This window comes from Aulostomus chinensis, chromosome 21, assembly GCF_037954235.1.
Source record: "Aulostomus chinensis isolate RoL2024-O1b breed Wild chromosome 21, RoL_Achi_v1.0, whole genome shotgun sequence".
NCBI classification, from domain to species: domain Eukaryota; kingdom Metazoa; phylum Chordata; class Actinopteri; order Syngnathiformes; family Aulostomidae; genus Aulostomus; species Aulostomus chinensis.
Window position 1 is genome coordinate 1136636 of NC_141340.1, and position 27635 is coordinate 1164270.

A 27635-nucleotide genomic window follows, 5' to 3' on the forward strand; every position below is an offset into this window, starting at 1 on the left:
TTACACCAAGAGTGCCCCGTACTTCAATTCCTGGAACATTCTTCTCTCTCCAATCAGAAAATACGACGAATGTGTCACCCTGGAGGTTTCTAGCTAAATTTTCTGCTGAAATAAGTTAGCTTAGCATCAAGCCTGAAAAATAGTCCTCAGGAGTAGGCTCATAAGGACACAAAGAGGAAGACGAGCTGAGGAGGAACGTGAAGAGGAAGTGAAGCGTCCTCTCATCAGGAGAGCAGACAAGGAGACGCAGGAAGTGGACGAACAATAGCTGCTCTCAGTCCGTCCTCTGCTCACGGGAAGGTTTGAGTGATTGGAGAGGAGAAGACGCTGGCGAGATTCCTCCTCGGCTGAACGCTCCAGGAACGACCACGAAGACCAAGGGTGACGATTTCCCTCTCAGATACTTCGTTGATCTCTGCGTGCATCAGTGCGGCCACGTTTCTACTTCTGTTCTTTAAAATGATGACATTGGAACCAAGCTGATCACATGACTCAGGAAAATGAATGTTCCACTGATGAGCCTGTTAGCATGTTAGCAACTACATCAACTAACTTCAACACTTCCAGTTCCTGTTAGTTTTCATCTGCAGTCAGGAGTGCTTGTGGATTACCTCTTACACAGCTGGATTAAGAAGGCCTGGATTCCACTGCCAGGCCTCAGGTCCACACCTTCCTGACCAGTGAGGTGTGGATTTTAGGAGGCCCGCTGACACTTGTGGCTATAGAGGTGCAAGTCCAAAGCTTCTAAACCTGACCTGCACGCGTCACGCCTCCACTGGAAAATGCTAAACTCTGGAATCCTCATGGGACTATGTTGTATCCATCATCCTAGCGAATACGGAATCCTGCCCTTCATTTCAATTAAAATCATGTGAGCGGAGCTGTTGCTCCAAACGGACCGATTCCTGAGTGGACCGGCGGGTCTGAGGCTGAAATCATATTCACCGTCTCTCCGGTACAACAGGCAGCTGACAAACCGCCGAGTTGAAGCCAAACACACGATTGTTACGCCAACTTCAGCTTCTATATAAAGCTGCTGTGTGTGTGTGTGTGTGTGTGTGTGTGTGTGAGTGAGAGAGAGAGAGACAGCAGTCCAAAAACACACTTACACGGGAGGAGGCCCATCAGGCGACATGCAAAACCGTGTGTGTGTGTGTGTGTGTGTGTGTGTGTGTGTGTGTGTGTGTCCTACTTTAGCACTATTCATCCCTCATCTCAGGTTACACTCTTCTCGTGTCGCTGCGTCTCTGTTTGTCGGCGTTAGTAGCTGAAGATCTGTCGCCGTGGTCGGACCGCAAGCATCTCCCTGCCGCTCGCACCTGAGCTCTCTGCTCTCCTGGGATGAATCCAGGAACATTCCCTGATTATTGCAGGTTTCCTATCTGATTGACTGGCATCATCATCAGCTGATTCGTGGTTCAACTCACGGTGTGCGTCACTGTCGATAGTGATGTTACTCACACATCAGACATGAATGGCGCCGGTCCAGATTCTAGCTCTTGTTCTGGATCATGAACCTGCTCGACCATAACATCAGACACTTCATCCATCTGTTAACAGTCTGACGGCATCAGCCTCATGATGTCATTCTAAACATAACAACAACACGTGATATTCAGAAACAAGTTTTGGAATCACATCAGAGCATGTGGAATGGACTCAGATGAGAACTGGAACCGTGTGGATCAGTGAACAGTTGGTACCACCTGACTCGTTTCTCTTTGTATCTGTCTTTGTTCCACCTTTGTGCCCTGGACTATAAAATCATCCTAAATGAAAAAAAATAACTACCAGTTTCAGTCGTAGAGAACAAATTCAATCCTTTGCATTTCTGAACCCTTTAATCAAACCACTAAGACCTACACAAGAACATCAGACACCACTGCGACCTGCTGGTGGCGTCAGCAGTAGCGTCACGCGGCGAACGCACCACTAACACACCGCTAATGTATCGCTGATGCATCACTAATTCACGCTAATGCACCGCTGATGCACCGATAAACTGGTGACACACGGCTGGCGTACCGGCGATGCACCGCAACCTGATTCTCTCCAAATCTTTCAAAAAGTGCCACAATTATCCAGGAGAATTTGAGCTGACGGTGGTGGGCAGTGATCGCGACCTCGGCAGGTTACTGCACATCAACTTCTCACTTCAAGTGGAACATGACAGAGAACCCTGACAGAACCCACCTCTACAAACCAATGAATGAGATTAAATAGCTGGTTCTTTGTGACTTCGACACCAGTTCCAGCTTCTTTCCAAGTTCCACATCCTTGTACACGATCGGGGGGGCTGGTCATCACTTGAGGGTCTTTGAAACAAACTGATGTAGTAAAACTAACGAGCCATTTGGTCTTAACCACCCCCGCACACACCTTCCTGTCTGCACCCCCACCCCCACCCCAGAGCAGTCAGGAGTTCTGATCAGTTTAACTCCGTAGCCCTCATCAGGCTGATAAAGTCGTCAGGAGGATTTCAGCGTTCTAGCGGCTCTATTCCTGGAGGACGATCTCACCTCTGATCAGTTCTCAACGCAACACGACACCATCGATCAGCCGGGAGCTGCTGCGCGCGTCCTCCACCTACAGGAGCACGTCCATCACAACACCCCCCAAACACGCGCTTGCTCGTGAACAACACACCTGCAGGTTCTTCTGGGATTTTTTCTCTTCTTTTTCCCAAAAGTGTTTCAAGACCTGGAAAATTTGTTTGACTGTCCAGGTGTTCAATGACCATTATGACCACAAAATGAAAGGATGCACGGATCTAACGGCCTTATTGACGCCACAATGTTCATCTCGTGATGTGGAAGAAGTTTGTTTAGTGGCTATGATGGTGAGCTCACTGGAAGAGAGGGATGAAAAGATGAATAACTGCGTATTACTGGGAAATAAACAACTAAAACAAAAACACCCCTAGAAAACTTCCGAAGCCAGATTCAGTCGAGAGGGTGACCACCGATGCATCGCTACACACAATAACAACAACGTTCCACCCTTGAGCAAGTGTTCACTAAACTAGACAAGGGAGCTGGGAGCCATGCTGGTTAGCTTACTCAATGAATAGTGGTGGGTGGGAAGTGTTAGCGTCAGCTAGCTCAGGTCCAAGCTGGTTAGCTTAGCCCAATGTCTGGTAGTGGGTGGGAAGTGTTAGCATCAGCTAGCTCATGTCCAGGATGGTTAGCTTAGCCCAATGTCTGGTAGTGGGTGGGAAGTGTTAGCATCAGCTAGCTCATGTCCAGGATGGTTAGCTTAGCCCAATGTCTGGTAGTGGGTGGGAAGTGTTAGCATCAGCTAGCTCATGTCCAGGATGGTTAGCTTAGCCCAATGTCTGGTAGTGGGTGGGAAGTGTTAGCATCAGCTAGCTCATGTCCAGGATGGTTAGCTTAGCCCAATGGCTGTTAGTGGGTGGGGAGTGTTGGCATCAGCTAGCTCATGTCCAGGATGGTTAGCTTAGCCCAATGTCTGGTAGTGGGTGGGAAGTGTTAGCATCAGCTAGCTCAGGTCCAGGCTAGTTAGCTTAGCCCAATAGCTGGTAGTGGGTGGGAAGTGTTAGCATCAGCTAGCTCAGGTCCAGGCTAGTTAGCTTAGCCCAATAGCTGGTAGTGGGTGGGAAGTGTTAGCATCAGCTAGCTCAGGTCAGGAAAGTAGCTCCAGCTACGTGTCTGATTCTACCACTACAACGTCTCCTCATGTTAAACTGGTGTTCATCACCAAGGTTACACACAACCCTCCTGATATTAATGCAGGCAGAGACGGAGCTACGCTAACACTTCCCACCCACTACCAGTCATTGTGCTAAGCTAACTAGCCTGGGTCTCAGCTCCCTAGAGAAGTATCTTTATCTTCTCATCTGTCTTTGGGGACGATGGAATCCTTGTTTCTTTAGCATTCTGATACCTCGTCATTCATTCTAAATTTGACAGGAGTTCACTGTGATGACATCATCGGTGAAAACCTGTGGGGGGTTGAGATATTCAATCTGGGTTCATTTCAAACCAGAAGCAAAGTTGCAGGTTATAACCAGATTACAGCTCAAGTTTCTGCTGCCAACTTTCAGCCCAAACAGCCTCCTCCTCCTCTCCTCCTCCACCTCTCAGCTGCATGTTAACTCCTCCCCCTCCTGCCTGGTCAGTCGGGGGATGAAACATAATCTTATCTAAAAAAGGCGGGTCTATAAATAGAGGCCGGCCACATAAAGAGACACCGGGAGGACGACGGGGGAAGAGTCCCGGCCAGCCGAGTGTGGAGCCCTTTGACTCCCTGCACCGACAGCCGGCGAGCGCTTGGATTGGCTGAGACGAACATCTGCTCTCTGATTGGTGCTTCAACTCCACTAGAAGCTTCACAGGTGTAAAGCGATACACAGCGCTGCAGCAACAGTAATTACATCATTCATCACTTCTGCTGAGGACACTTTCCTGTCTCATGTTTCATTTGAGGCTCCCTGATCAATAACGATCCATCAGCTGCAGCTCTGATCAAACTGAAACTTAATCAAATCTTTAGGGGCTGACAATTGCTTTGCGTTGTTGGTTGACGGAGGTCATGTGACTGTGCTGGTGGGGGGTGGAGGGTGGAGGGTGTTAAATTGAGGTTAATGTGGAGACAACAACCCTCTCAGAGGGAGGATGAAGAGCTTTTAATTAGCTGCTACACTCCAGTCCCCACAGACACAGACGTCCCACTGCAGCTCCCCATTAACACACACACACACACACACACACACACACACTAATAATCAAGACAATTCAAAACACAAGACACTTTCCTCTAATTAAATCATGAAACATCTTTAAAGTAACACAAAAAATGAGAAGGTGAAGGAAAGAATGACAAAACGGATGTTTGCAGGCTTTGGAAACAAACAGCATCAAGCTGCTCTGCTCTGCTCTGCCATTTCATTTAAAAGTAAATAATTAACAAAGAAGACAAAACCCAAGTCAAATGTTTAATTAGCAGGTCAAATATAACTGCTAGTTCAAGTAAACATATTTCAAATTAAAATAATGATGTTTAGTTGTCACTGACTCCACTGGATTGATATTTTATAGGACTTTCAAACATTTTTTTCAAGAGTAACAAAAACTTAAATATTATAAAACATCTTTAACTATTAATGGAATATATCTGAATTCCCATCATATTTTAAATGAACTAAGTTTCAATTATTTGTTCCCCTTCATAGAGATTTATTGTCTCAATTACAGTCATTAATCAATACACTTGATCGGTAGAGTGAGACGAGCTACACGGGCGCAGTGATGCTGCTGATGGCGGCGCAGGCGAAGCAGTGTGCGAACCTCCGACCGAGTCGCTTCAGCACCTGAACTGAAGCAGGCGGCGCTGCCTGCAGCCGTCATGCTGCATCATGCCTTTACATGACTGGCTGCTGGCTGTGAGTGTGTGAGAGTGTGTGAGTGTGTGAGTGAGTGTGTGAGTGAGTGTGTGAGTGAGTGTGTGAGTGAGTGAGTGTGTGAGAGTGTGAGTGAGTGTGTGAGTGAGTGAGTGTGAGTGTGTGTGAGTGTGTGAGTGAGTGTGTGAGAGAGTGTGTGAGTGAGTGAGTGAGTGTGTGAGTGAGTGAGTGTGTGAGTGAGTGTGTGAGTGAGTGAGTGAGTGTGTGAGAGTGTGAGTGAGTGTGTGAGTGTGTGAGTGAGTGAGTGTGTGAGTGAGTGTGTGAGTGAGTGTGTGAGAGTGTGAGTGAGTGTGAGAGTGAGTGAGTGTGTGAGTGTGTGTGTGAGAGTGTGAGTGAGTGAGTGTGAGTGAGTGTGTGAGTGAGTGTGTGAGAGTGTGAGTGAGTGTGTGTGTGAGTGTGTGAGTGAGTGTGTGAGTGTATGAGAGTGTGTGTGAGTGTGTGTGAGTGTGTGAGTGTATGAGAGTGAGTGTGTGTGAGTGTGTGTGAGTGTGTGAGTGTATGAAGAGTGTGTGAGTGTGTGTGTGAGAGTGTGTGAGTGTGAGTGTGTGTGTGTGTGTGTGAGAGTGTGAGTGTGTGAGTGTGCGTGAGTGTGAGAGTGAGTGTGTGAGTGAGTGTGTGAGTGAGTGTGTGTGTGAGTGTGTGAGAGTGTGAGTGTGTGAGAGTGTGTGAGAGTGTGTGTGAGTGTGTGAGTGTGTGAGAGTGAGTGTGTGAGAGTGTGTGAGAGTGTGTGAGAGTGTGAGTGTGAGAGTGTGTGAGTGTAAGAGAGTGTGTGAGAGTGTGTCAGTTTGTGTGAGAGTGTGTCAGTGTGTGTGAGAGTGTGTGCGTCTCCTTGCACTCACAATGGAGGATGCCCCATCACACAAGACACTCTTTGTGTGCGAGTGAGCGCAACACATCATCGACTACATCATCGCCTGGCCGCATGTTAAGAAGCCAACTGCCACTGCTGAGGGAGCGAGCCAGTTAAAGGGAAGCATCCTCTCTGTTGCCACGGCGCCGAGAGGCAGAAGAGACATTTCAGCAGTGAAGGAATTTGCGGGACTTTGATGTCCCCCCCCCACACACACACACACACACACAGACACACACCCAGTACACATCTCCATCTGAAAACAGTGAAACCAAGCGAGGCGGCGAGCTGAGGTCCCACCCCCCACCCCCCGCCTGTCGCCGAGGGCCCGGCTCGGCCTCAGTGTTGAATTTCGTACTGGAATGCTAACTGCTCATCCAGAGCTCTCCTCCTCTTCTTCATCCAGCCAGAACGCTGACCTGCACTCACGTTCACGCCGCGCTGCTGTCACCTCTTTCTTTCACTGCAACAACAACTCTGACTGGACCTGACAAAACTGATCACTCCCTCACCCTGGCTGCAACTATTGATCATCAATCGCAGAGGCACACTCACTTCTTATTGGCACCTTGTACTTTAAACTCATGTCCAAAACCAATATTTAGCAGTAGTAGTTTAAGTACATGTACTCTCAGGTAGTGTTCTGTCGATGTGAATGAGCAGCTCTTACGCGTCAGACCGGACGGATTGATCACGTATTTTACATCTAATTGATCAGCGGAATGGGCTGATCAGGTTCCATCCACTGATCAATAAGTCGTCGTGGAAACGTGATTAAAGGCTCCACAAACACACTTGTACCAAGAACTTTTCTTCCTTGAGGATCATTTTCATGACCGTACGTTCTCATATTCATTTTATTACACACGATCATTTGAACTGCTCAGTATGGTCACCAACACACACACACACACACACACACACGCGTAAATCAAAGTTGTTTCTTTATTCTTTCTCACTTCACTTCACTCTACTTTTCCAAAATTCTTTAGCTTCATTTGTTTCTCTTTTTTTCCCAGGCCTGGAAACTTTATTGCTCCATGACATTTCCAGGTTTTCCATGACCCCTGCAGGGTGAGGGATGGTGTCACCTTAAAGTCAATCCTCTAGAAACTAAACAACTTGGGACCGCTGGCGTGGTCTTCAGAGGAACTTTATTCGTCTCATCATGACTAGCAGGCCGTTTGAGCCGTGGCGCCGGGATGTTTGAGGGGATCTCGACCATCAGGCGTTCTCTGAGGTGGAGAACGTGTAAGCTGCCATTTCAGCAGAACCAAAGTATTTCATTTTTAGTGGGATTTGCAGATATAATTGACCAATACTGTGGTACCCTGTGGTTTACTAGAGTGAGATGGGATGAATTACTGGGCCCACGCCACATCAGGTAAAGGAAGAGAGAGAGAGATGGAGAGAGAGAAACAGAGACAGAGAGAGAGAAAGAAAGAGAGACAGAGAAAGAAAGAAAGAGAGACAGAGAGAAAGAAAGAGAGAAACAGAGACAGAGACTGAGAGAGGCAGAGAGAAAGAAAGAGAGAGGGACAGAGAGAGAGACAGAAAGACAGAGAGGCAGAGAGAGACAGAGAGAAAACAAGAGAGAGAAAGAGAACAAGAGAGACAGACAGAGAGAGAAAGAGAGACTACCTAGCAACCATTATCTAACCAGTGTGTGTGTGTGTGGGGGGGGGGCCTCATCAGTTCATCTCCACCTTCAGTCTAACAAGAACCGTCAATCATTGACTCGAACCTCCGATAACAGTGACAGACAGTCGGACTCCCCTCGGCTCCCCCGCCAGCATCCTCCAGCCTTAGCTAATGCTAACGGCTACCTAGCCACGCAGAAGTTAGCCAAGTCCGCAGCTTGATGCTGCATTGGAAGTGCAAGAAAGTCAGTTTAAGACCAAAGTTAAGCGGTGGATGATATCGACATAGAGAGAAGTGGAGTGGAGTGGACTGATGGGGGAGGTGGGGGAGGAGGTGGATGCAACAGGCGTCACGTCGATGCTGCTGCGCGTCAGCGAAGACGCTGGAAAAGTCTCACAAACGCCGCAAAAAGTCGCACAAACACCCGCTAAAGAGCGCAAACGACGAGCGGCTCGGTGGTTTCAAGCGCCTCGTCGACGCGATTCCCCGCGAAGTAAATAAACAAGTGTCGGTTTGCTGCCAGAGAAGTCTGGGCAAGGTCACGGCGGCGCCGTCCAGCTAGCGGCGCTTAGCTAGGATGCGACCGGAAGTCAAGCGGATTTGATTTGACCTTTAGGTTTAACGTTTCCAGCGTTCTGTGTTCGTCGGTTGCCGGGGTTTCTGCCGTTAAAATGCTTCGTGATGCTTAACTGAGTTCGACTACGAGGGAGGTGATGATGAGAGGCGACGAACGGCGCCTCGTCACTCCGGTCGAGAGTCGCAAGCACACAAGAGTCCGGCTAGGGGAGGCCACCACGCGCCCGCTCCACACGAACAACACCGTCCGTGGAGATTTAAGCTTCTGAAGACCAGGTTTACCTGGTTGACCACGCGATAGAAACGAGCTTCACCCCAATCAACAGGTGTTTTACTTTGAAAGCCCGGCCGGAAGTGGCCCCGCTCCCAGCTGCTAGCTTCACAGTGCGTCTGGTAGCTTTACACATGGCCACTAGCAGCGAGGCTTCGACCAAAGTGCACCCGAGATATGGATGCTCGACTCCGGCAGCGAGCAGACTTTGACCCCGCTCCTGCCACCCTCCCCGCGCCACACAACCCCGCAGCGACCGCACGAAAAGTGCACAGGCGTGATAAAGTAGCACCGACACTCACTCGAGGAGCGAAACTGTTTGTGTAAAAGTCGAGTGAATGAGGAAGAGAAGCGCTGAATTCCACCGCTTGGATGCGCATCAAACTAGGAAGCAACACGGTGAGGAGAGAAAAACTGGCCTCCCTCCCTCCCCCGCCGCCTCACATCTCAAACTTTTACCGTCACGGCTACAACAAAAGCACTAAGTATCCCCGCAAAACCCCGCAAACATCGACAGGAGAGCGAGAGGGAACAGAAGCAGCCCGGGGAGGCGATGGAGGGCAGAAAACGAGCAGACTTACGCTGGACTTTGTTGGGGTTGGGTTGCTTGCGCCGAGACATCGTGGCGACGAGGATGATGATGGTGGGGGGCGATGAGGGTGATGATGATGATGAGGGATAATAGAGGGATGGAAAAAAAGGGAGAGAGAGGTTGCAAACTTGCTCCGGAGAGAAGAGGAATCAAAATGGCGTTTCCGAAGGGATGTGCAAACTTGGACAAACTTTACTCCGGGTTCTCCTCCTCCTCCTCCTCCTCTCTCCCTCCCCCCCTCCTCCTCCGCCTCCTCCTCCTCTTCTCTTCTCGTCTCTTCCTCCCGTCTCTCTCCGCTCTCGGAGACAAAACTCGAGGAAACGAGTCGCGGGGAGGAAAATGTTGAGTTTGAGCGAGTACGTTCGGTCCCGGCCGGGCTCTCCGGTGCGTCCTCGGCGTGTCTCGGTGTGTCTCTGCCTCTAAACCTGATCAGTAAAGCTCATCACGTGTTGTCTCTCAGTCTCCAAGGGGACGTGGCCACCAAGCATCTCTCTTTACGCACTCCCCGGCCGGATTCTGCTTCTTCCCCCCCGGTGGCGAGCCGTGAAGGCAGCAGCAGCATCGATGCACGAGGAAACACTTTTAGTTTGGTCGGTTTGAGCAACAAGTCCGAGGGCTCGAGCCTCAACCGTCAGCGCGAGTTATGAAGTCAGTTTGCATCACTTGAGCTGTCAGTCAAATATCCCTCCGCTGCATCGCGACGCCTCCCTCGGCCTACCGCTTTCTTTTCTTCTAGGAAAAACAAAACAAAACGCAACATCAGTAAGTTTTAAACACTAAAAAAAGACAAGAAATCCAGCTATCGCGAGGCTTGGGGACTCGCGTGAAGACGATGCCAGCCGCCTGCCTGGAGGGGGTTGTAGTTCCAGGCGCGATCAAGGTGTTTGCTCCTCCATTAAACTCGAGATGAGCGCCGTCGGGATCCACGCGAGCTGTCCTGGAAGAAGACGAAGCAAACAAAAGGGCGACGTGGAGTGAAAATAAAGTTTGTAAATGTTTGACAAAGTCATGAAAGGTGGGCTCTTAAACACCTGTGAGAGGCTCGCTTGGGATGAACGTTTGAGACAGCAGCAGAGGAGCCAAGTCACGAAGAAACTGCAACAACACAATAAGCAACACAAAGATTGTGAGAAAAAAAACTTGAAAATGACCAAAATAGTCAAAACAGTTGCTGCATCACGACAACCATTCAGGAATGTAACAATGGCAGTAAGTGATGCCATGCTTTTGTCAAGTATATTTCAGTAAATGTAGATGGACAGACATTCCAGAAAATGTGGCCCGAAGCACCGGCCTCTGGTGTGGGTTGAATAGGAAGTTTGTGTCTGGTAATATTCCTGACGAGTCATCGGGTTCTTGTGTTATTTGCCTGTTGCTATGGTGCAGTTGAAAGATTAAACTGTGGAATGATCCGTGCTGAAGGTACGGAGGCCCAGAGAGGCCACGGAGGGATGGCGTCATCAGAGGAGGAGGAGGGTCCCTGCTGTACATCCCAGCATCCTGGACCTGCGCTAGCTGATGGTAACACTTCCCACCCACTACCAGCCATTGGGCTAAGCTAACTAGCCTGGACCTGAGCTAGCTGATGCTAACACTTCCCACCCACTACCAGACATTGTGCTAAGCTAACCAGCCTGGACCTGAGCTAGCTGATGCTAACACTTCCCACCCACCCACTATCAGCCATTGTGCTAAGCTAACTAGCGTGGACTTGAGCTAGCTGATGCTAACACTTCCCACCCACTACCAGTCATTGTGCTAAGCTAACCAGCCTGGACCTGAGCTAGCTGATGCTAACACTTCCCACCCACTACCAGTCATTGTGCTAAGCTAACCAGCCTGGACCTGAGCTAGCTGATGCCAACATTTCCCACCCACTACCAGCTATTGTGCTAAGCTAACTAGTGTGGATCTCAGCTCCCTATAGAAGCATCTCTGACTTCCTGTCTGGCTCTGTGGATGATGGATGTTAAGAGACTAAAAAAGTGGGCATGTTCATTTACATTCTTCATTTTAAGTTCTGGTTACATTTCTTACATTTTAAAGTTCTTTTGTGAGTTTTGTTACATGTGAGCAGAATTGGAAACAAAGTTTTTTTGAGTATTTTTCAAGTTACATATACTTCTGTCAGCTGTGTCACAAGTATTGTAGAGAAATGTGAGATACTGGGGAGCCTTCTGCTCCTTCCTGCTGAATAACCCACACTTGTTGATCAACGGCTTCCCACCCTTTAGCGGCGGGCAGCGATGATGAGGATGTGGTGCGTTTGGGATATAAATAACTACAGCAGCAGCAGCAGCAGCAGCAGCAGCAGCTCTCCTTCTCGCCACTCAGGTTGGACGAAAGCGAAGTGACTAAATTTAAACTGCCTTCATTGCTCCAGTCCTCGCTGGTTCGCTGCACGTCGTGTTCCTCTCCCACATTCCTGCCAGCCCTCCATCTCCAGATCCAGACCCCTCCTCCCATCATCCCCTGCTGCAGAGAGGAGCGCTCAGGCATCTCTCCTCCCATCACACCCCTCCTCCTCTCCAGAGCAGGAAGAGCCTCTCTGTCTGTCTGCTGTTGATGAGGGATGGAAGCTCCACCAGCAGCCTTCCACTGGCTGCTGTTCCTCTCTCAGCTCAAACTAATCGCACTTGTAACCAAATGTTCTTGCATCTGTAGATCTGTAGCGTCTGCTCACGCCTCTCTAACGGTCGCCGAGCCCCTCGGCCAAAGTTACAGCACCCGACAGAAGAATGAACACGAAAGTAACTGGAAAGTTCTACAGAAAGAACACTACAAGCTGCTGCTACAACTTTGAAAAATGTCCTTAGCGCCACCTACATGTGAGATGGTAACAAACACATCCTCACCTGGACACGTTTTGAAGTTGCTACTTTGGAACTTTCGACGTAAGGAGTTCAAATTCATTCAAACTGGAACAATACTTTTTTCTGTTTTTTCTGTCTTTATTTGAAACCTTCATTCTGCGTTCTGCGATCTGTTCAACATATTGAGGATCGTTGCTCATAGTGCCACCTGGTGGCCATTACTGGTACACCAGCATACTACTTATTAAAGGGGAGGTTCACTTTTTGGACATTTGGTCTCATTTCCAGTTTACCCAGGGTGCTACCAGTCACTGGAGACAGTTTTTGACCCATCTGGTCTGGTCCCTCTGCTGACGCTATCTGCAATGCTAATGCTAGCGCGAGTGGATAGGATCCTATGAGCCTGATGTTTAGATACCATCTTACACGCTCCACAGCACATTCCAGGCTACTGAAACTGCAGAATATCAATTTAAATGTGACATTGATAGAATAATTATGGATAGAAAACTTTTCATACATGGCGTTTCTTTTACCTTTCCTCTCGTAGGTAGTCCTGGGCTCATGTTACAGCTGTGGCGGACTGACATGCAGTGATTGCAGTCAGGAAGTAGAAGCGTAACTGTAGCCCCCCACCTTGTTTACATCCACACAGTTGGAAGAGAAGCTAACCAGTTGTTACTTTATTGTATTCTAGAATGGCTACTGTTGACAGAGAAAGCGATGCATCCGATTTTTAAGACGAGGAAGAAGATGTTGAGTGGAGCTCCCAACCCTACATGTACGAGCCGGAATACACAGACGCTGCACTGAGACATGGATGCCAGAGCAGGAGGAGAGAGCATTGGTCACTGACCCCATCGTTGCTGAAGCAGAAAGGGACAGGACACTGGAGACTTTTGGTGTGACTGCAAAAAATATCCAATTATGGCCACATCAGACGAATGCTTAGGTTGTAAGGAGTGCGATTTGTTTATCCTCCAAATGCAACAACTAGAGCTCGGCACAAACTTTCAAGAACTCGATGTATCCTGGGATAGTGACTCTCGTGACCCAGTGACACCAGTCCAAGTCTGGATCACTGAACACGAGGACTTCGCTCCCTTTCTGGTTTTATTTCAGTAGCCTGGAATGTGATGTGGAGTGAGTAAGATGGTATCTAAACGTCAGGCTAACTGGATCCTAGCCACTCAGGCTGGCATTAGCATTGCAGAAGAGGGACCAGACCAGATGGGTCAAAAACTGTCTCCAGTGACTGGTGGCACGCTGGGCAAACTGGAAATGAGACCAAACGTCCAAAAAGTGAACCTCACCTTGAAAGTAGAATGTCACTCAAATAGTGAGTCTTCAGCTCACTAAGATGTTTTTCCCTCGTGCATAACTTCTCTGTGACCCTGGAGGGCAGGAAGAACCAGCCACGAATGTTTAGCTTAAGGCTCCCAGAGAGTGACAGCTAAACAAGAATGCCAACAAACAAACCTCTGTAGGCTCCTCTAGACTCTTGTTAGCTTGTTAGGGTTTTTAAGACTCCACCACTCCACCGGTCTGGTGTTTACTGGTGGATCTGATGTAGAACTGAACCTCCACCATCCACCGGTCTGGTGTTTACTGGTGGATCTGATGTAGAACTGAACCTCCACCATCCACCAGTCTGGTATTTACTGGTGGATCTGATGTAGAACTGAACCTCCACCATCCACCGGTCTGGTGTTTACTGGTGGATCTGATGTAGAACTGAACCTCCACCATCCACCAGTCTGGTATTTACTGGTGGATCTGATGTAGAACTGAACCTCCACCATCCACCGGTCTGGTGTTTACTGGTGGATCTGATGTAGAACTGAACCTCCACCATCCACCGGTCTGGTGTTTACTGGTGGATCTGATGTAGAACTGAACCAGTCTGGTGTTTACTGGTGGATCTGATGTAGAACTGAACCTCCACCATCCACCAGTCTGGTATTTACTGGTGGATCTGATGTAGAACTGAACCTCCACCATCCACTGGTCTGGTGTTTACTGGTGGATCTGATGTAGAACTGAACCTCCACCATCCACCGGTCTGGTGTTTACTGGTGGATCTGATGTAGAACTGAACCTCCACCATCCACCGGTCTGGTGTTTACTGGTGGATGTATATATATACATATATATATATCACTCTCTCTATATATATATAGTGATATATATATAGAGAGAGACATATATATATGTCTATATATATAGAGACATATATATGTCTAAATATATAGAGACATATATATGTCTATATATATATGTCTATATATAGACATATATGTCTATATATAGACGGATATATATATATATCTATATATATATCTATATATCTCACTCTAGCGTTCTATAGAGGAGGCAGAAGTCGTCTGTAAATTCTCAAAGAAGAAGAAACAAGTTTTACTGAACTTGGGAGCGACGCTCTGTAACTGTGAGGAAGCATCAAGGGACAAAATAATGAGAGAAAAAAGTTGCTTCTCCTCCTGCATCCCGTCCTGAAAGAGAGTGTGATGTTATTTATTGGACTGTAACCATGGAGCTGTTGCTGAGAAACGAACCATCACCAACAAAAGGGTGGATTCATCCATTCAGCAGGCGGGGAGGAGGAGGAGGAGGAAGAAGAGGAGAGGCATCCCTGAGCTCAGAGTCTCCACCAGCTGGAGGGAGAAGATCTGAGCTGGAGGTTTCCCAACACTGCCAGTTGACACAGTTGTTGTTGACGAAACTTTACACACACTCACTCACTCCTCCTCCTCCTCCTCCTCCCTCTTCATTGGAGCGTTGTCCGGACAGGCGGGCGGTCACATGAAGCCAACACCTGTCGGCTGTGTGGGGGATGACAAGCACATGCTGCTGCCCTCAAAAACATCCTCTCTTCATCCTCTGAGTCTCGTCCTGCATCAGGAAACATTTGTGATGAGTAGAGGAGTCGGAGGAGCAGCTCAGACATGTGCTCTGAGGGCTGGTGGTGTGGGGGGAAGGGAGGGAAGGGAGGGAAGGGGGAGGAGGTGGAGAAAAACCGGTTTCCAATAGTGACGGATGATTTGTAGGTAACAGTTGTTTGCCTTGCAGCCTGAGAGTTGAGAGGTCTGAAGAGCAGCTGAACGTCTTCTGCTGCCATTTCCTCTCCAACTCTCAACACACTCATCCAGGAAAGTAATGTTCTGTCAGTATCCTCATGCTGGAAACATGGATTATAATCCAGCAGGAGTCCACCAGGGTGGAGAACGCCATTCTGTTTAAAGTAGGGGAGACCAGGTACAGTTGTAACAGAGGGCAGCAGTTATAACTTGAATTCCTTCAAGTGTAAACAAGCAATAATGATGGCACGCTTCATACTCAGGATGTAAACTATCACAATAGAGTATGATAATTCATGGAAAGTTACACACAATTATTCACAAGTAATCCTTCAAGTGTCCAAGAACACCAGAGACACTACTGGAGATGTCCCAGTGTCTTGCTAAAAACAGCTCACACTGTTGCCAAAAGCATGGTAAAAATACCTGGAACCAAGGTGAACAATATCCAAACCTCTACTTAAAAATCCTGGTTTTGTCACCGGGCACACAGCTGAAAACATCCAATTGTCCTTACATTTTTCTGAAATTACACAGTTAAGTTACCAAAAACACAACTGATAACACAAGAAACCAAAGTACAACAGAAGTATAGGCTACGTCAGTGGGGAGGTCATGCTGGGTTGCTGTTTAGCCCAGGAATTCCCCTTTTGCAACCAACCGTTAGCCCAGCCTTCAGTTAGCTGTTAGCTAACGTTACTTAAGCATTAGCCTACTGTTGGTGGATCTGAAGCACACCTGACCACCTGGTAGTGACACTGTTTTCATGCTAGCATTGACATCACTAGCGTTCATCTTTAGCTGGTCATAATTACCATGTTAGGTTCGTTAGGCTTGTTGGCTGTTCAACTGATTTGTGTGTAGTTGACCTGTCTTCGTAAAAACACTTTGAGAACTTTGTCTGTGAAAAACATGATATAAATCATGTGTGCGGGGACTTTTTATTTGTACCAGAACCCAACAACGCAGCGAGTGAATGCAGGTACAGCAACAGGTGTGAGACTATGAAAGCAGCAGTGACACCAGGTGACTGCGCTGTTAGCGGTCATGATGCGTGAGTGTGTGTGACATGAAACTCGAAAGGATGAATAAGTGACACCACCAACGTAAACCTTGATGAGTGAGAAACTTCCAGAACACGTCCCCGCTGAGTTCTAGTGTCCACGCAGCGCTTGGATAAAGTGAAGGGGGTTGTCAGCTAAACGTTAGCATCATTTTCATCCAGGTGATCTCAGTGACGATGGTAGGAGAGAGGAGTTACACAAGTCCTAACAATGTTGTGTGTGTTTGTGTGTCTGATTCGACTCACACTCTTAATGATTTAGAAGTCTTTTCTCTGCCAATGTGTGTGAGACCTTGTTTGTATTTGTCAAGCTGCAAAGCTGCAGTCCTGTTGGAGGGTTCACACTTGGTGTTAGGGGCTATCCAGGCTAGACCTCTGGTCAGTGTAAGAGTGTGTGTGTGTGTGTGTGTGTGTGTGTGTGTGTGTGTGTGTGTGTGTGTGTGTGCGCACACATGCATGCGCACTTCAGGCATCTCCACGCCCAACCCCCTACCCTCAGGGCAGCAACAGGTGAGTCATCACCATGGCAACTGTATCTAATGTATCAGCATCACAAAACTGGTCTATCCAGATACCACACACACACACACACACACACACACACACACATACACTATATTCAGGGAGTGAGGACGTGAGGAACCACAAACATGTCACTCACCTTTAACACAGACTTAAACTCAAAATGAACATTTCAGAGTTTTATACACACACACACAAACACACACACACACACACACACAATCTTACAGTAGCATCATAACGTGTAACCTGACATGATCAGCCATATGTTAACAACCAAAACATTCAATGAAGTCGCGGAAGACGCGATTAAACAGTTACATGTTCCAACCAAACACAGGTTTGGGCCGTATTTCCTGTTTCCCTCAGTTTTCATTCAATAATTCAGTTTATTTAAATCAGTCCATCTTGATCTAAACGGCGTGAGAACAACGATGATTCCCTCAGGAGTCAATCACTGAGATTATTCATTAGCATGTGCATTAATAATACTAGTAAAAAGTCATCAAATATGTTGATATACTATGTATACATACATATGTAAGTGTATATATTTTAGTTTCTTTATTATCTACTATGAGATATTTGATCTAACACAGTACAGTGCTTTATATTGATGAAGAACAATGGAACAATAGCAACAAGAAAGTTTGATGGACACAGATGGACTCAAACATGGCGGACGGATGGTTTCCCTCTGCAGCTGGGTGGAGTTGGTGGTGAGCTCCCTCTAGTGGTGAGGCTGGAGAACTTGACATGCAGCTCCACCTGTGGTTACATAACAAAGCCAGAGACAGGGTTCACCACTGGTGCAAAGGTCACGTGTGCTGCATGTTTATTATCATATCACACACACAAGCAGCCTGCTCGCCTCCAGCGGCCTCATCATTGGCTTCATTGACAGGGGTGTGTCCGTCCTTCAGCTTTGACACTCCTGCTTGGGTCAATGTCATGTGACCCAGCGACTGCAAACGAATGGAGCACTGCAGGGATGAGGCGTTTCTGTAGTCCAATAGGAAGTGAAGGTGTCAGGGCACATGTACTTCTGTGGCCACCGGTGTGGTATTTACTGACGCGTTTCATGCCAACAACGACAACTTACTCACTGCAACTGCTAAATAGCTGCTTGATGACATCTTGTAGTACCTCTTCCTACCTCAGTGGGCGCTCCTGAGCCACATTGGATACTGGATGTTATTACTAGACGGAACAAATGTGATGTGCAGCCGTCCAGGATATCAGGTTGGGAAAAAACTGCAAGCTTGCAGAGCGTAAATGACACACCTATCCCCCTCCAGGGTTAGGAACTTGTGGTTCTAGATGACTTCAAATGTGTACTGTGCAATGTTCTTACGGCTACTCCTCAGGACAGCGCTCTTCTGCACCCTCCCATGTTTCATCCAGCTCCAGCAGGACGCTCCTCTCCCTCAGGCACTGGTCCAGCTGCCGTCTCTCCTGCGGACTGACCGTCCACCGCTGCATCCCCAGTCGCCTCAGCACCAGCAGTCGCGGCAGAGCGCAGAGCAGAGTTGGCAGCCAGGCCGAGCAGGGGGCGCAGGTCGAAGGTCGCAGACTAACATCGATGTCCTCCAGCGAGCCCAGGCCTCCTGCCGCAAACAGAGCGGCCCAGCCTTCATCACCCGCCGAGCCATTGAAGGAGAGATCCAACACTCGCAGCGAGGACAGACGCCCACGCCGGCTCACCGCAGCTGAGAAGATGGAGGAGAGTGTAAATCGGGGATCTTCCACCCCCTGGTGGCCTGAGAAGGTACTGCAGGTGGTCACCATGCATCGTGTGGTTTCACTGTGGGAACCAGCATTGTTCGCCCCCGCTGCTGGAAGCAGCTGGCTCGAGGCTCTGCAACCCTGGATATTCTGTCAGCACCTCTGGACTTTTTCTGAACTCGCCTCAAACGTCCACTAGGACAGAACAGAGATCTGGAATCTGTGTGGAAGTGGACATGTGTGTGATTGTCAAGTCCCTTCTTAGTCAGGATGCTGGTCAATTCGCTGGTTCCTACGAGGTTTGTTTGAGTCAGAACATGCTAGCATCAGTCATCCCGCAATACCATCTTGTTCCTCAGGAGGCGACACTGAGTCATTACAGTGCTCGTCTCTGGTCTTTATCACTCAAAGATAGTAGACAATCCCACAACTCTGCCGCAAGAAAGCAGCAGGTTGTTGGCGATGTATCCTAGCAACGCACATGCTAATCAATAACCATCCCTGCATTGGAGGTGCTAACATGAGCGAGTCCAGACGATTGTTGGTGCCACCAGCTACATATCTGCTATGGACCAGTTCCAACAGAGACCGGGTGGGTCAACCTGTCCCATGAACTTGATGTGTGCATTACCTAGGTGACACAGGTCATCAGCTGTGATGTCACAGCTACTGAGGCGGAGCTCTAGGATTACTGACAGCTGCAAGGGGTCCAGTAGCAGCGCAAGGTGACCACCGACCACCTTAGACCAGGAGACATCCACAACGTGGAGATGTGGCATGGCCAGAGCTGAGACACACACACACACACACACACACACACACAGTAAGTGTGAGTACAACTGACATCATCAGAGGCAGTAAATAATAATCTTGAACCAAGTACCAAGAGCAGCCAGTGATTCCTGGCTGAGGTGGCAGCTGTTGAGTGGCAGATGCCTCATTTGTGTCAGAGGGAGGACAGAGACCAGAGGTCGGACACCACCCCCGACCTCCTTATTGGATGATAAGTTGAGTTCCATCAGTGACATCAGGGAAGGAAGCACTCCGACTGGAGACAAGTTGGACACAGTTATAGCAGGACGTTCCACTGGCTTCCTTAAAAAAATACTCCCATACGTTCATCGTATTCTACGTGATGGCGTCTTGTCTGTGCGAGCACTGACACCAGTGTAACTGACTGACTGACGTACACATGGACTCACTCAGGGCTTCCAGGTCCGAGTGTGTGAGACAGCAGACGTGAAGATCCAGGCTCTCCAGGTGTGTGAGGTGAGCCAGGTGGGGGGTAAGTTGGTGCAGACCTCCTGACAGAGTTTTGTTACAGGACAGGTCCAGCTCTCTGAGAGAGGAGAGACGGTCCAGTGAACTGCCTACCAGAGGGGGGAAGGGGCAGGGCATGGTGAACCACATCATAAACCAAACGTCCTGCCGCAGTCCTACAGCAGGTAGTGAGTCACCATGTCCTACCAAGAGCTCCGAGGCCATCCGGCGTCAGGCTGCAGGCCTGCAGGCGTAGCACGGTGAGGGCGAAGGCGTGGCGGAGAGAGGCAGCAAGCTGGAAGAAGCTGCCGCTGTCAACCTCTTGTGAGAGCTGAGCATTACAGGAGACATCCAGCACACAAAGGCGGGGCAGAGAAGACACCACACCCCCTGACAACAGGAAGTAGTCATGTCAGCCCCCCTTTTAAGACACAAACACTGACAAACTCGTCAGCGTGCCATTAATCTTGTGTCGTAGAACAAAACTCTAAAACATTCCCAGCTGGCGTTTACCACAGAACTGATTACAGGCGTTTAAACCAAAAACTCTGTCAGCTTAGAAAGTTATTTACAGGCTTTATGATTCATCCCTGTACTTCTCTATAGTGCTCTGGTGCATTATGGGAAACAGGATATAATGATGTGAGGCTGTTTATCAAAGACGTGGCGTTGTGTTCTGCAGGGTTGGATAAAAAGAGTACCGAGGGCCGTAGCATCAGCTGCAGTAAGCTGGCAGGCCACCAGGTGGAGCTCTGTCAGTGTTGGGTGGAGTTTACCCAGCAGGCCTTGCAGAGCAACGCCCCCGATGCCACCGTTCCAGGACAGGTCGAGGATCTCCAGCAGAGGAACACAGCTGAGGGCTTCGCCTGCACAAACACGGCCGCTTGGTCATCAGCAGCTCAAGGAGCAGCATCGATCAGAGCAGCAGGCCTGAGCTGAAGCCTCCACTGCTACACAGAGGGTGAAATGTTGGAACCAGACTTCTGTCAGTCGGAATATTTCTGCTCCCCATTCTAACTTTTTTATCATAAATGAGTAAAATTTCTTTGTAGCCTTCATTGATGTCCGTTAGTGGCGAAGAAGCTCTTCGTGTTTCAGTAATAATTATTATTTATTGGAACTGTTTCACCTGTAAGTGTCTGTACGCTGATGACGCCCCGCTGTCCCTCTGTGGGGATCTGGACAGTACTCACTTCCTCTTCGTTTGCATTGAGCATGTAAAACAGCCCCCCCCCCCCCCCCAACTAAACTCCAAACTCAGATTTACAAACAAACCAGGACTCTTTGCCTAGAGATGTCCCATGATGGCTCCTCTGCTGTCAATCAAACCGTCACCGACAGCCAGCAGGAAAGAAAAATATTTGGAAAACAAGTGAAGACGGAAACAGAAGATGAGTGACATGAAGACAGGTACAAAGACTCGCTCTGCCTGTCAGACTGAACAATAGTAGACAGGACAAGAGCAGTCTTTAGCCCCACCCAGAGCTGTGATGTCATCGGTGCTCAGCCTACAGCTGCAGAGCCTCAGCGCTCTCATCCCGCCCACATGCTGGAGGTGAGAGGTCAACCCTTGGAGACACCCGCCAATCAGCTGGTTCCAGGAGATGTCCAACTCCTGCAGTTGGGGGAGGAACTGAAGCAGCGTCGCTGAGGGGCGGGGACAGGGGACAGCGGGAGGATGATGGTCAGGTTTCTGTCTTACTTACACCAGGAAGCATCTGAATAAAGACTACAATCAAACTCATGGTGGCGCCAGAGGACCCGCGTGAGGTGGTCTGCTGAGAAACTGAAACTGATGGATGCCGTGTGTGTGTGTGTGTGTGTGTGTGTGTGTGTGTGTTATCACCCAGCTCCAGCAGGTCAGTAGCCGTGAGGTCACAGTGGGCCAAACTGAGGCTCCCAGTGTTCGTCTCCTTCCCCAACCGCTGCAGGAAAGCACACACTCGTCCCCAGCCAGCATCACACTCACTCTCTGGTGTCTCTGAACCACACACACCGCTTGTGTTAAAAGTCCCGCCCACAACGCTCAGTACACAAAACTTTTGGACTCACAGTACTTGTCACAAATACATCTGACTTGCAAGAAGTGTCAAACGTGAGTCAGCTGGTCAACGTGCTGTCCTCACCCTGTCGTCTCTCCTCGCCATCCTCAGGGATCCCTGACCGCTCAGAGTAGCGGTTCAGGAAGCGTCCTAGTGGCTTTCTGTCAGAGGATAAGCGTTTCTTGCGAATCTGGTTCATGATGACGTCAAGTGCAGAACGCCTCTGACTGCTGCCGTCACGCCCACGCTGGCCCCCTGCCCGCCGGGAGGAAGAGAAGAAGAACAGACACTCAGAAGTGTGATGATCGCCATTGGAAGGAACTTGACGCTGACGGACATGTTCTCTTAAATGACAATTGATTATAAATGAAGCATCACATCGAAAGGTTTTACCCCACCTCTCACCTGAAGGATGCAGGGATAGGCTCCACCCCCACAACCCTTAACAGGATAAGAGGTAGAAAATGGATGGATGATGGATGTTTTTACGTTTACACATTCATAGACATCTGATGATGAAGGCAGTTACACCTACGACCAGATCAAAGAGTCACAAGTAACAAAGAACCCTGGAACCACGCCAGAACAGAACTGGTACCACAGTACCTCTAGCAGCATTAATACTACCTGTAGCACTGGTACCACAGTACCTCTAGCAGCATTAATACTACCTGTAGCACTGGTACCACAGTACCTCTAGCAGCATTAATACTACCTGTAGCACTGGTACCATAGTACCTCTAGCAGGATTAATACTACCTGTAGCACTGGTACCACAGTACCTCTAGCAGGATTAATACTACCTGTAGCACTGGTACCACAGTACCTCTAGCAGGATTAATACTACCTGTAGCACTGGTACCACAGTACCTCTAGCAGGATTAATACTACCTGTAGCACTGGTACCACAGTACCTCTAGCAGGATTAATACCACCTGAAGCACTGGTACCACAGTACCTCTAGCAGGATTAATACCACCTGAAGCACTGGTACCACAGTACCTCTAGCAGGATTAATACCACCAGTAGCACTGGTACCACAGTACCTCTAGCAGGATTTGATACTACCTGTAGCACTGGTACCACAGTACCTCTAGCAGGATTGATACTACCTGTAGCACTGGTACCACAGTACCTCTAGCAGGATTAATACTACCTGTAGCACTGGTACCACAGTACCTCTAGCAGGATTAATACTACCTGTAGCACTGGTACCATAGTACCTCTAGCAGGATTAATACTACCTGTAGCACTGGTACCATAGTACCTCTAGCAGGATTAATACTACCTGTAGCACTGGCACCATAGTACCTCTAGCAGCATTAATACTACCTGTAGCACTGGTACCATAGTACCTCTAGCAGCATTAATACTACCTGTAGCACTGGTACCACAGTACCTCTAGCAGGATTAATACTACCTGTAGCACTGGTACCACAGTACCTCTAGCAGGATTAATACTACCTGTAGCACTGGTACCATAGTACCTCTAGCAGCATTAATACTACCTGTAGCACTGGTACCATAGTACCTCTAGCAGCATTAATACTACCTGTAGCACTGGTACCACAGTACCTCTAGCAGGATTAATACTACCTGTAGCACTGGTACCACAGTACCTCTAGCAGGATTAATACTACCTGTAGCACTGGTACCATAGTACCTCTAGCAGCATTAATACTACCTGTAGCACTGGTACCACAGTACCTCTAGCAGCATTAATACTACCTGTAGCACTGGTACCACAGTACCTCTAGCAGCATTAATACTACCTGTAGCACTGGTACCATAGTACCTCTAGCAGGATTAATACTACCTGTAGCACTGGTACCACAGTACCTCTAGCAGGATTAATACTACCTGTAGCACTGGTACCACAGTACCTCTAGCAGGATTAATACTACCTGTAGCACTGGTACCACAGTACCTCTAGCAGGATTAATACTACCTGTAGCACTGGTACCACAGTACCTCTAGCAGGATTAATACCACCTGAAGCACTGGTACCACAGTACCTCTAGCAGGATTAATACCACCTGAAGCACTGGTACCACAGTACCTCTAGCAGGATTAATACCACCAGTAGCACTGGTACCACAGTACCTCTAGCAGGATTTGATACTACCTGTAGCACTGGTACCACAGTACCTCTAGCAGGATTGATACTACCTGTAGCACTGGTACCACAGTACCTCTAGCAGGATTAATACTACCTGTAGCACTGGTACCACAGTACCTCTAGCAGGATTAATACTACCTGTAGCACTGGTACCATAGTACCTCTAGCAGGATTAATACTACCTGTAGCACTGGTACCATAGTACCTCTAGCAGGATTAATACTACCTGTAGCACTGGCACCATAGTACCTCTAGCAGCATTAATACTACCTGTAGCACTGGTACCATAGTACCTCTAGCAGCATTAATACTACCTGTAGCACTGGTACCACAGTACCTCTAGCAGGATTAATACTACCTGTAGCACTGGTACCACAGTACCTCTAGCAGGATTAATACTACCTGTAGCACTGGTACCATAGTACCTCTAGCAGCATTAATACTACCTGTAGCACTGGTACCATAGTACCTCTAGCAGGATTAATACTACCTGTAGCACTGGTACCATAGTACCTCTAGCAGGATTAATACTACCTGTAGCACTGGTACCACAGTACCTCTAGCAGGATTAATACTACCTGTAGCACTGGTACCACAGTACCTCTAGCAGCATTAATACTACCTGTAGCACTGGTACCATAGTACCTCTAGCAGCATTAATACTACCTGTAGCACTGGTACCATAGTACCTCTAGCAGCATTAATACTACCTGTAGCACTGGTACCATAGTACCTCTAGCAGCATTAATACTACCTGTAGCACTGGTACCATAGTACCTCTAGCAGCATTAATACTACCTGTAGCACTGGTACCATAGTACCTCTAGCAGCATTAATACTACCTGTAGCACTGGTACCATAGTACCTCTAGCAGCATTAATACTACCTGTAGCACTGGTACCACAGTACCTCTAGCAGGATTAATACTACCTGTAGCACTGGTACCACAGTACCTCTAGCAGGATTAATACTACCTGTAGCACTGGTACCACAGTACCTCTAGCAGGATTAATACTACCTGTAGCACTGGTACCATAGTACCTCTAGCAGCATTAATACTACCTGTAGCACTGGTACCACAGTACCTCTAGCAGGATTGATACTACCTGTAGCACTGGTACCACAGTACCTCTAGCAGGATTGATACTACCAGTAGCACTGGTACCATAGTACCTCTAGCAGGATTGATACTACCTGTAGCACTGGTACCACAGTACCTCTAGCAGGATTGATACTACCTGTAGCACTGGTACCATAGTACCTCTAGCAGCATTAATACTACCTGTAGCACTGGTACCATAGTACCTCTAGCAGGATTAATACTACCTGTAGCACTGGTACCATAGTACCTCTAGCAGGATTAATACTACCTGTAGCACTGGTACCATAGTACCTCTAGCAGCATTAATACTACCTGTAGCACTGGTACCATAGTACCTCTAGCAGCATTAATACTACCTGTAGCACTGGTACCACAGTACCTCTAGCAGGATTAATACTACCTGTAGCACTGGTACCACAGTACCTCTAGCAGGATTAATACTACCTGTAGCACTGGTACCATAGTACCTCTAGCAGCATTAATACTACCTGTAGCACTGGTACCATAGTACCTCTAGCAGGATTAATACTACCTGTAGCACTGGTACCACAGTACCTCTAGCAGGATTAATACTACCTGTAGCACTGGTACCACAGTACCTCTAGCAGGATTAATACTACCTGTAGCACTGGTACCACAGTACCTCTAGCAGCATTAATACTACCTGTAGCACTGGTACCATAGTACCTCTAGCAGCATTAATACTACCTGTAGCACTGGTACCATAGTACCTCTAGCAGCATTAATACTACCTGTAGCACTGGTACCATAGTACCTCTAGCAGCATTAATACTACCTGTAGCACTGGTACCATAGTACCTCTAGCAGCATTAATACTACCTGTAGCACTGGTACCACAGTACCTCTAGCAGGATTAATACTACCTGTAGCACTGGTACCACAGTACCTCTAGCAGGATTAATACTACCTGTAGCACTGGTACCATAGTACCTCTAGCAGCATTAATACTACCTGTAGCACTGGTACCATAGTACCTCTAGCAGGATTAATACTACCTGTAGCACTGGTACCACAGTACCTCTAGCAGGATTAATACTACCTGTAGCACTGGTACCACAGTACCTCTAGCAGGATTAATACTACCTGTAGCACTGGTACCACAGTACCTCTAGCAGCATTAATACTACCTGTAGCACTGGTACCACAGTACCTCTAGCAGCATTAATACTACCTGTAGCACTGGTACCATAGTACCTCTAGCAGGATTAATACTACCTGTAGCACTGGTACCATAGTACCTCTAGCAGCATTAATACTACCTGTAGCACTGGTACCATAGTACCTCTAGCAGCATTAATACTACCTGTAGCACTGGTACCACAGTACCTCTAGCAGCATTAATACTACCTGTAGCACTGGTACCACAGTACCTCTAGCAGGATTAATACTACCTGTAGCACTGGTACCATAGTACCTCTAGCAGGATTAATACTACCTGTAGCACTGGTACCACAGTACCTCTAGCAGGATTAATACTACCTGTAGCACTGGTACCACAGTACCTCTAGCAGCATTAATACTACCTGTAGCACTGGTACCACAGTACCTCTAGCAGGATTAATACTACCTGTAGCACTGGTACCATAGTACCTCTAGCAGCATTAATACTACCTGTAGCACTGGTACCATAGTACCTCTAGCAGCATTAATACTACCTGTAGCACTGGCACCATAGTACCTCTAGCAGCATTAATACTACCTGTAGCACTGGTACCACAGTACCTCTAGCAGGATTAATACTACCTGTAGCACTGGTATCACTCGTCCTCACCTGCTGCGTCCATGGCAGAGGAACCGTCTCAATCCAGGTGTGGAGCAGCGGTCGTCAAGGAGACGGAACTACATGTAAACGCTGAAAAGTGTGAAAATCAAAGGATTCTCAACGACTCGGCCGCGTGCTCTCCTCGTCAGCGCGTCTGTGATTTCACGTCATTCCACACAGACAACTTCGCTGACACCTGGTGACGTCATGTCCCGTGCTCGTCAGGCGGATCATCCCGGAAGTGATGCAGACACCTTCAGTAAACGTTGGGCGAGGACATTGTAGGTGTTGGGCCTGTGCCGGCAGGCGGGGCTTCTCCTGCCTCAGGCTACGATCCTAATGGTCATTGTAATTATTAGTATTATTCATGACCGCACGCCCACCTGGAGCCTCGGGGCCTGGTGCCCCCATGCTTTGTGGAACGACTACTTTAATGAGTTTCAGGGGAGACGAACCCCGAGGTTCCAGGACCTTTGACAGTTCGTTGATGGGGAACCTTCCTCTCCAAGATCCTGTGTATCGTAGATTCACCATAAACAATAAAAATGTTTATTGAAAACTAGACGTCATAAACTGGCACAACGTTGTTTTTTCACAAGTGTAAATTCCGGTCCAGCTGCTCAGGGATTGTTCTGGTTCTGTTGCTGTCGTCTGGGGGTTTCATGTAGGAACTGTTCTGTCTGAAGTTCTAACGCAGCTGGATAGAAGCGCGTGGACGCGGAGGACCGAGAGAACGTCACGCTGCCTTCATTCAAACTAATT

General features: G+C 48.2%; 2 protein-coding genes across 13 annotated transcripts in view; both read right to left on the reverse strand.

Moving 5' to 3' along the window:
- rreb1a (ras responsive element binding protein 1a) overlaps nt 1-10009 on the reverse strand; it is a 53431-nt gene extending 43422 nt beyond the window's left edge. For 2 of the 3 annotated variants that reach the window (XM_086190714.1, XM_086190715.1), the window contains exon 1: nt 9339-10009. In XM_086190714.1, coding sequence (XP_086046840.1) covers nt 9339-9378 — 40 coding nt within the window. In that variant the 5' untranslated portion in view covers nt 9379-10009. Of the gene's footprint in view, nt 1-1192; nt 1212-9338 lie in introns of those variants that run through there. The other variant, XM_086190713.1, reaches the window with a different exon arrangement.
- A 6959-nt stretch (nt 10010-16968) lies between these two features.
- On the reverse strand, nt 16969-27544 carry lrrc31 (leucine rich repeat containing 31). Of its 10 annotated transcripts, none has more exons than XR_015110898.1 (13): nt 26883-27544; nt 21954-22124; nt 21674-21808; nt 21307-21474; nt 20529-20693; nt 20035-20217; nt 19758-19937; nt 19451-19615; nt 19199-19354; nt 18197-18551; nt 17949-18012; nt 17699-17844; nt 16998-17610 (listed from the first exon to the last, which is right to left on the reverse strand). XR_015110898.1 is itself a non-coding variant. In XM_086191437.1 (11 exons), exons 1-10 carry the CDS (start codon nt 26893-26895, stop codon nt 18199-18201), a joined length of 1689 nt encoding a protein of 562 aa, XP_086047563.1. In that variant the 5' UTR covers nt 26896-27544; the 3' UTR covers nt 17001-17610; nt 18197-18198. The 10 variants fall into 10 exon arrangements, 1 of the variants encoding a protein (XP_086047563.1); XR_015110897.1 differs by having other exon boundaries at nt 17945-18012; XR_015110896.1 differs by having other exon boundaries at nt 16997-17610; nt 17945-18551.
- Nucleotides 27545-27635: the final 91 nt, after the last annotated feature.

Excerpts from the sequence above, each read along its gene's own strand:
- lrrc31 (XM_086191437.1), bottom strand. Across the intron at positions 20,694-21,306 it reads CGATGACATCACAGCTCTGG|GCGAAGCCCTCAGCTGTGTT; the intron begins GTGGGGCTAAAG and ends GTGTTTGTGCAG. Across the intron at positions 19,616-19,757 it reads AGCCCTGAGTGAGTCCATGT|TCGGAGTGCTTCCTTCCCTG; the intron begins GTACGTCAGTCA and ends ACTTGTCTCCAG.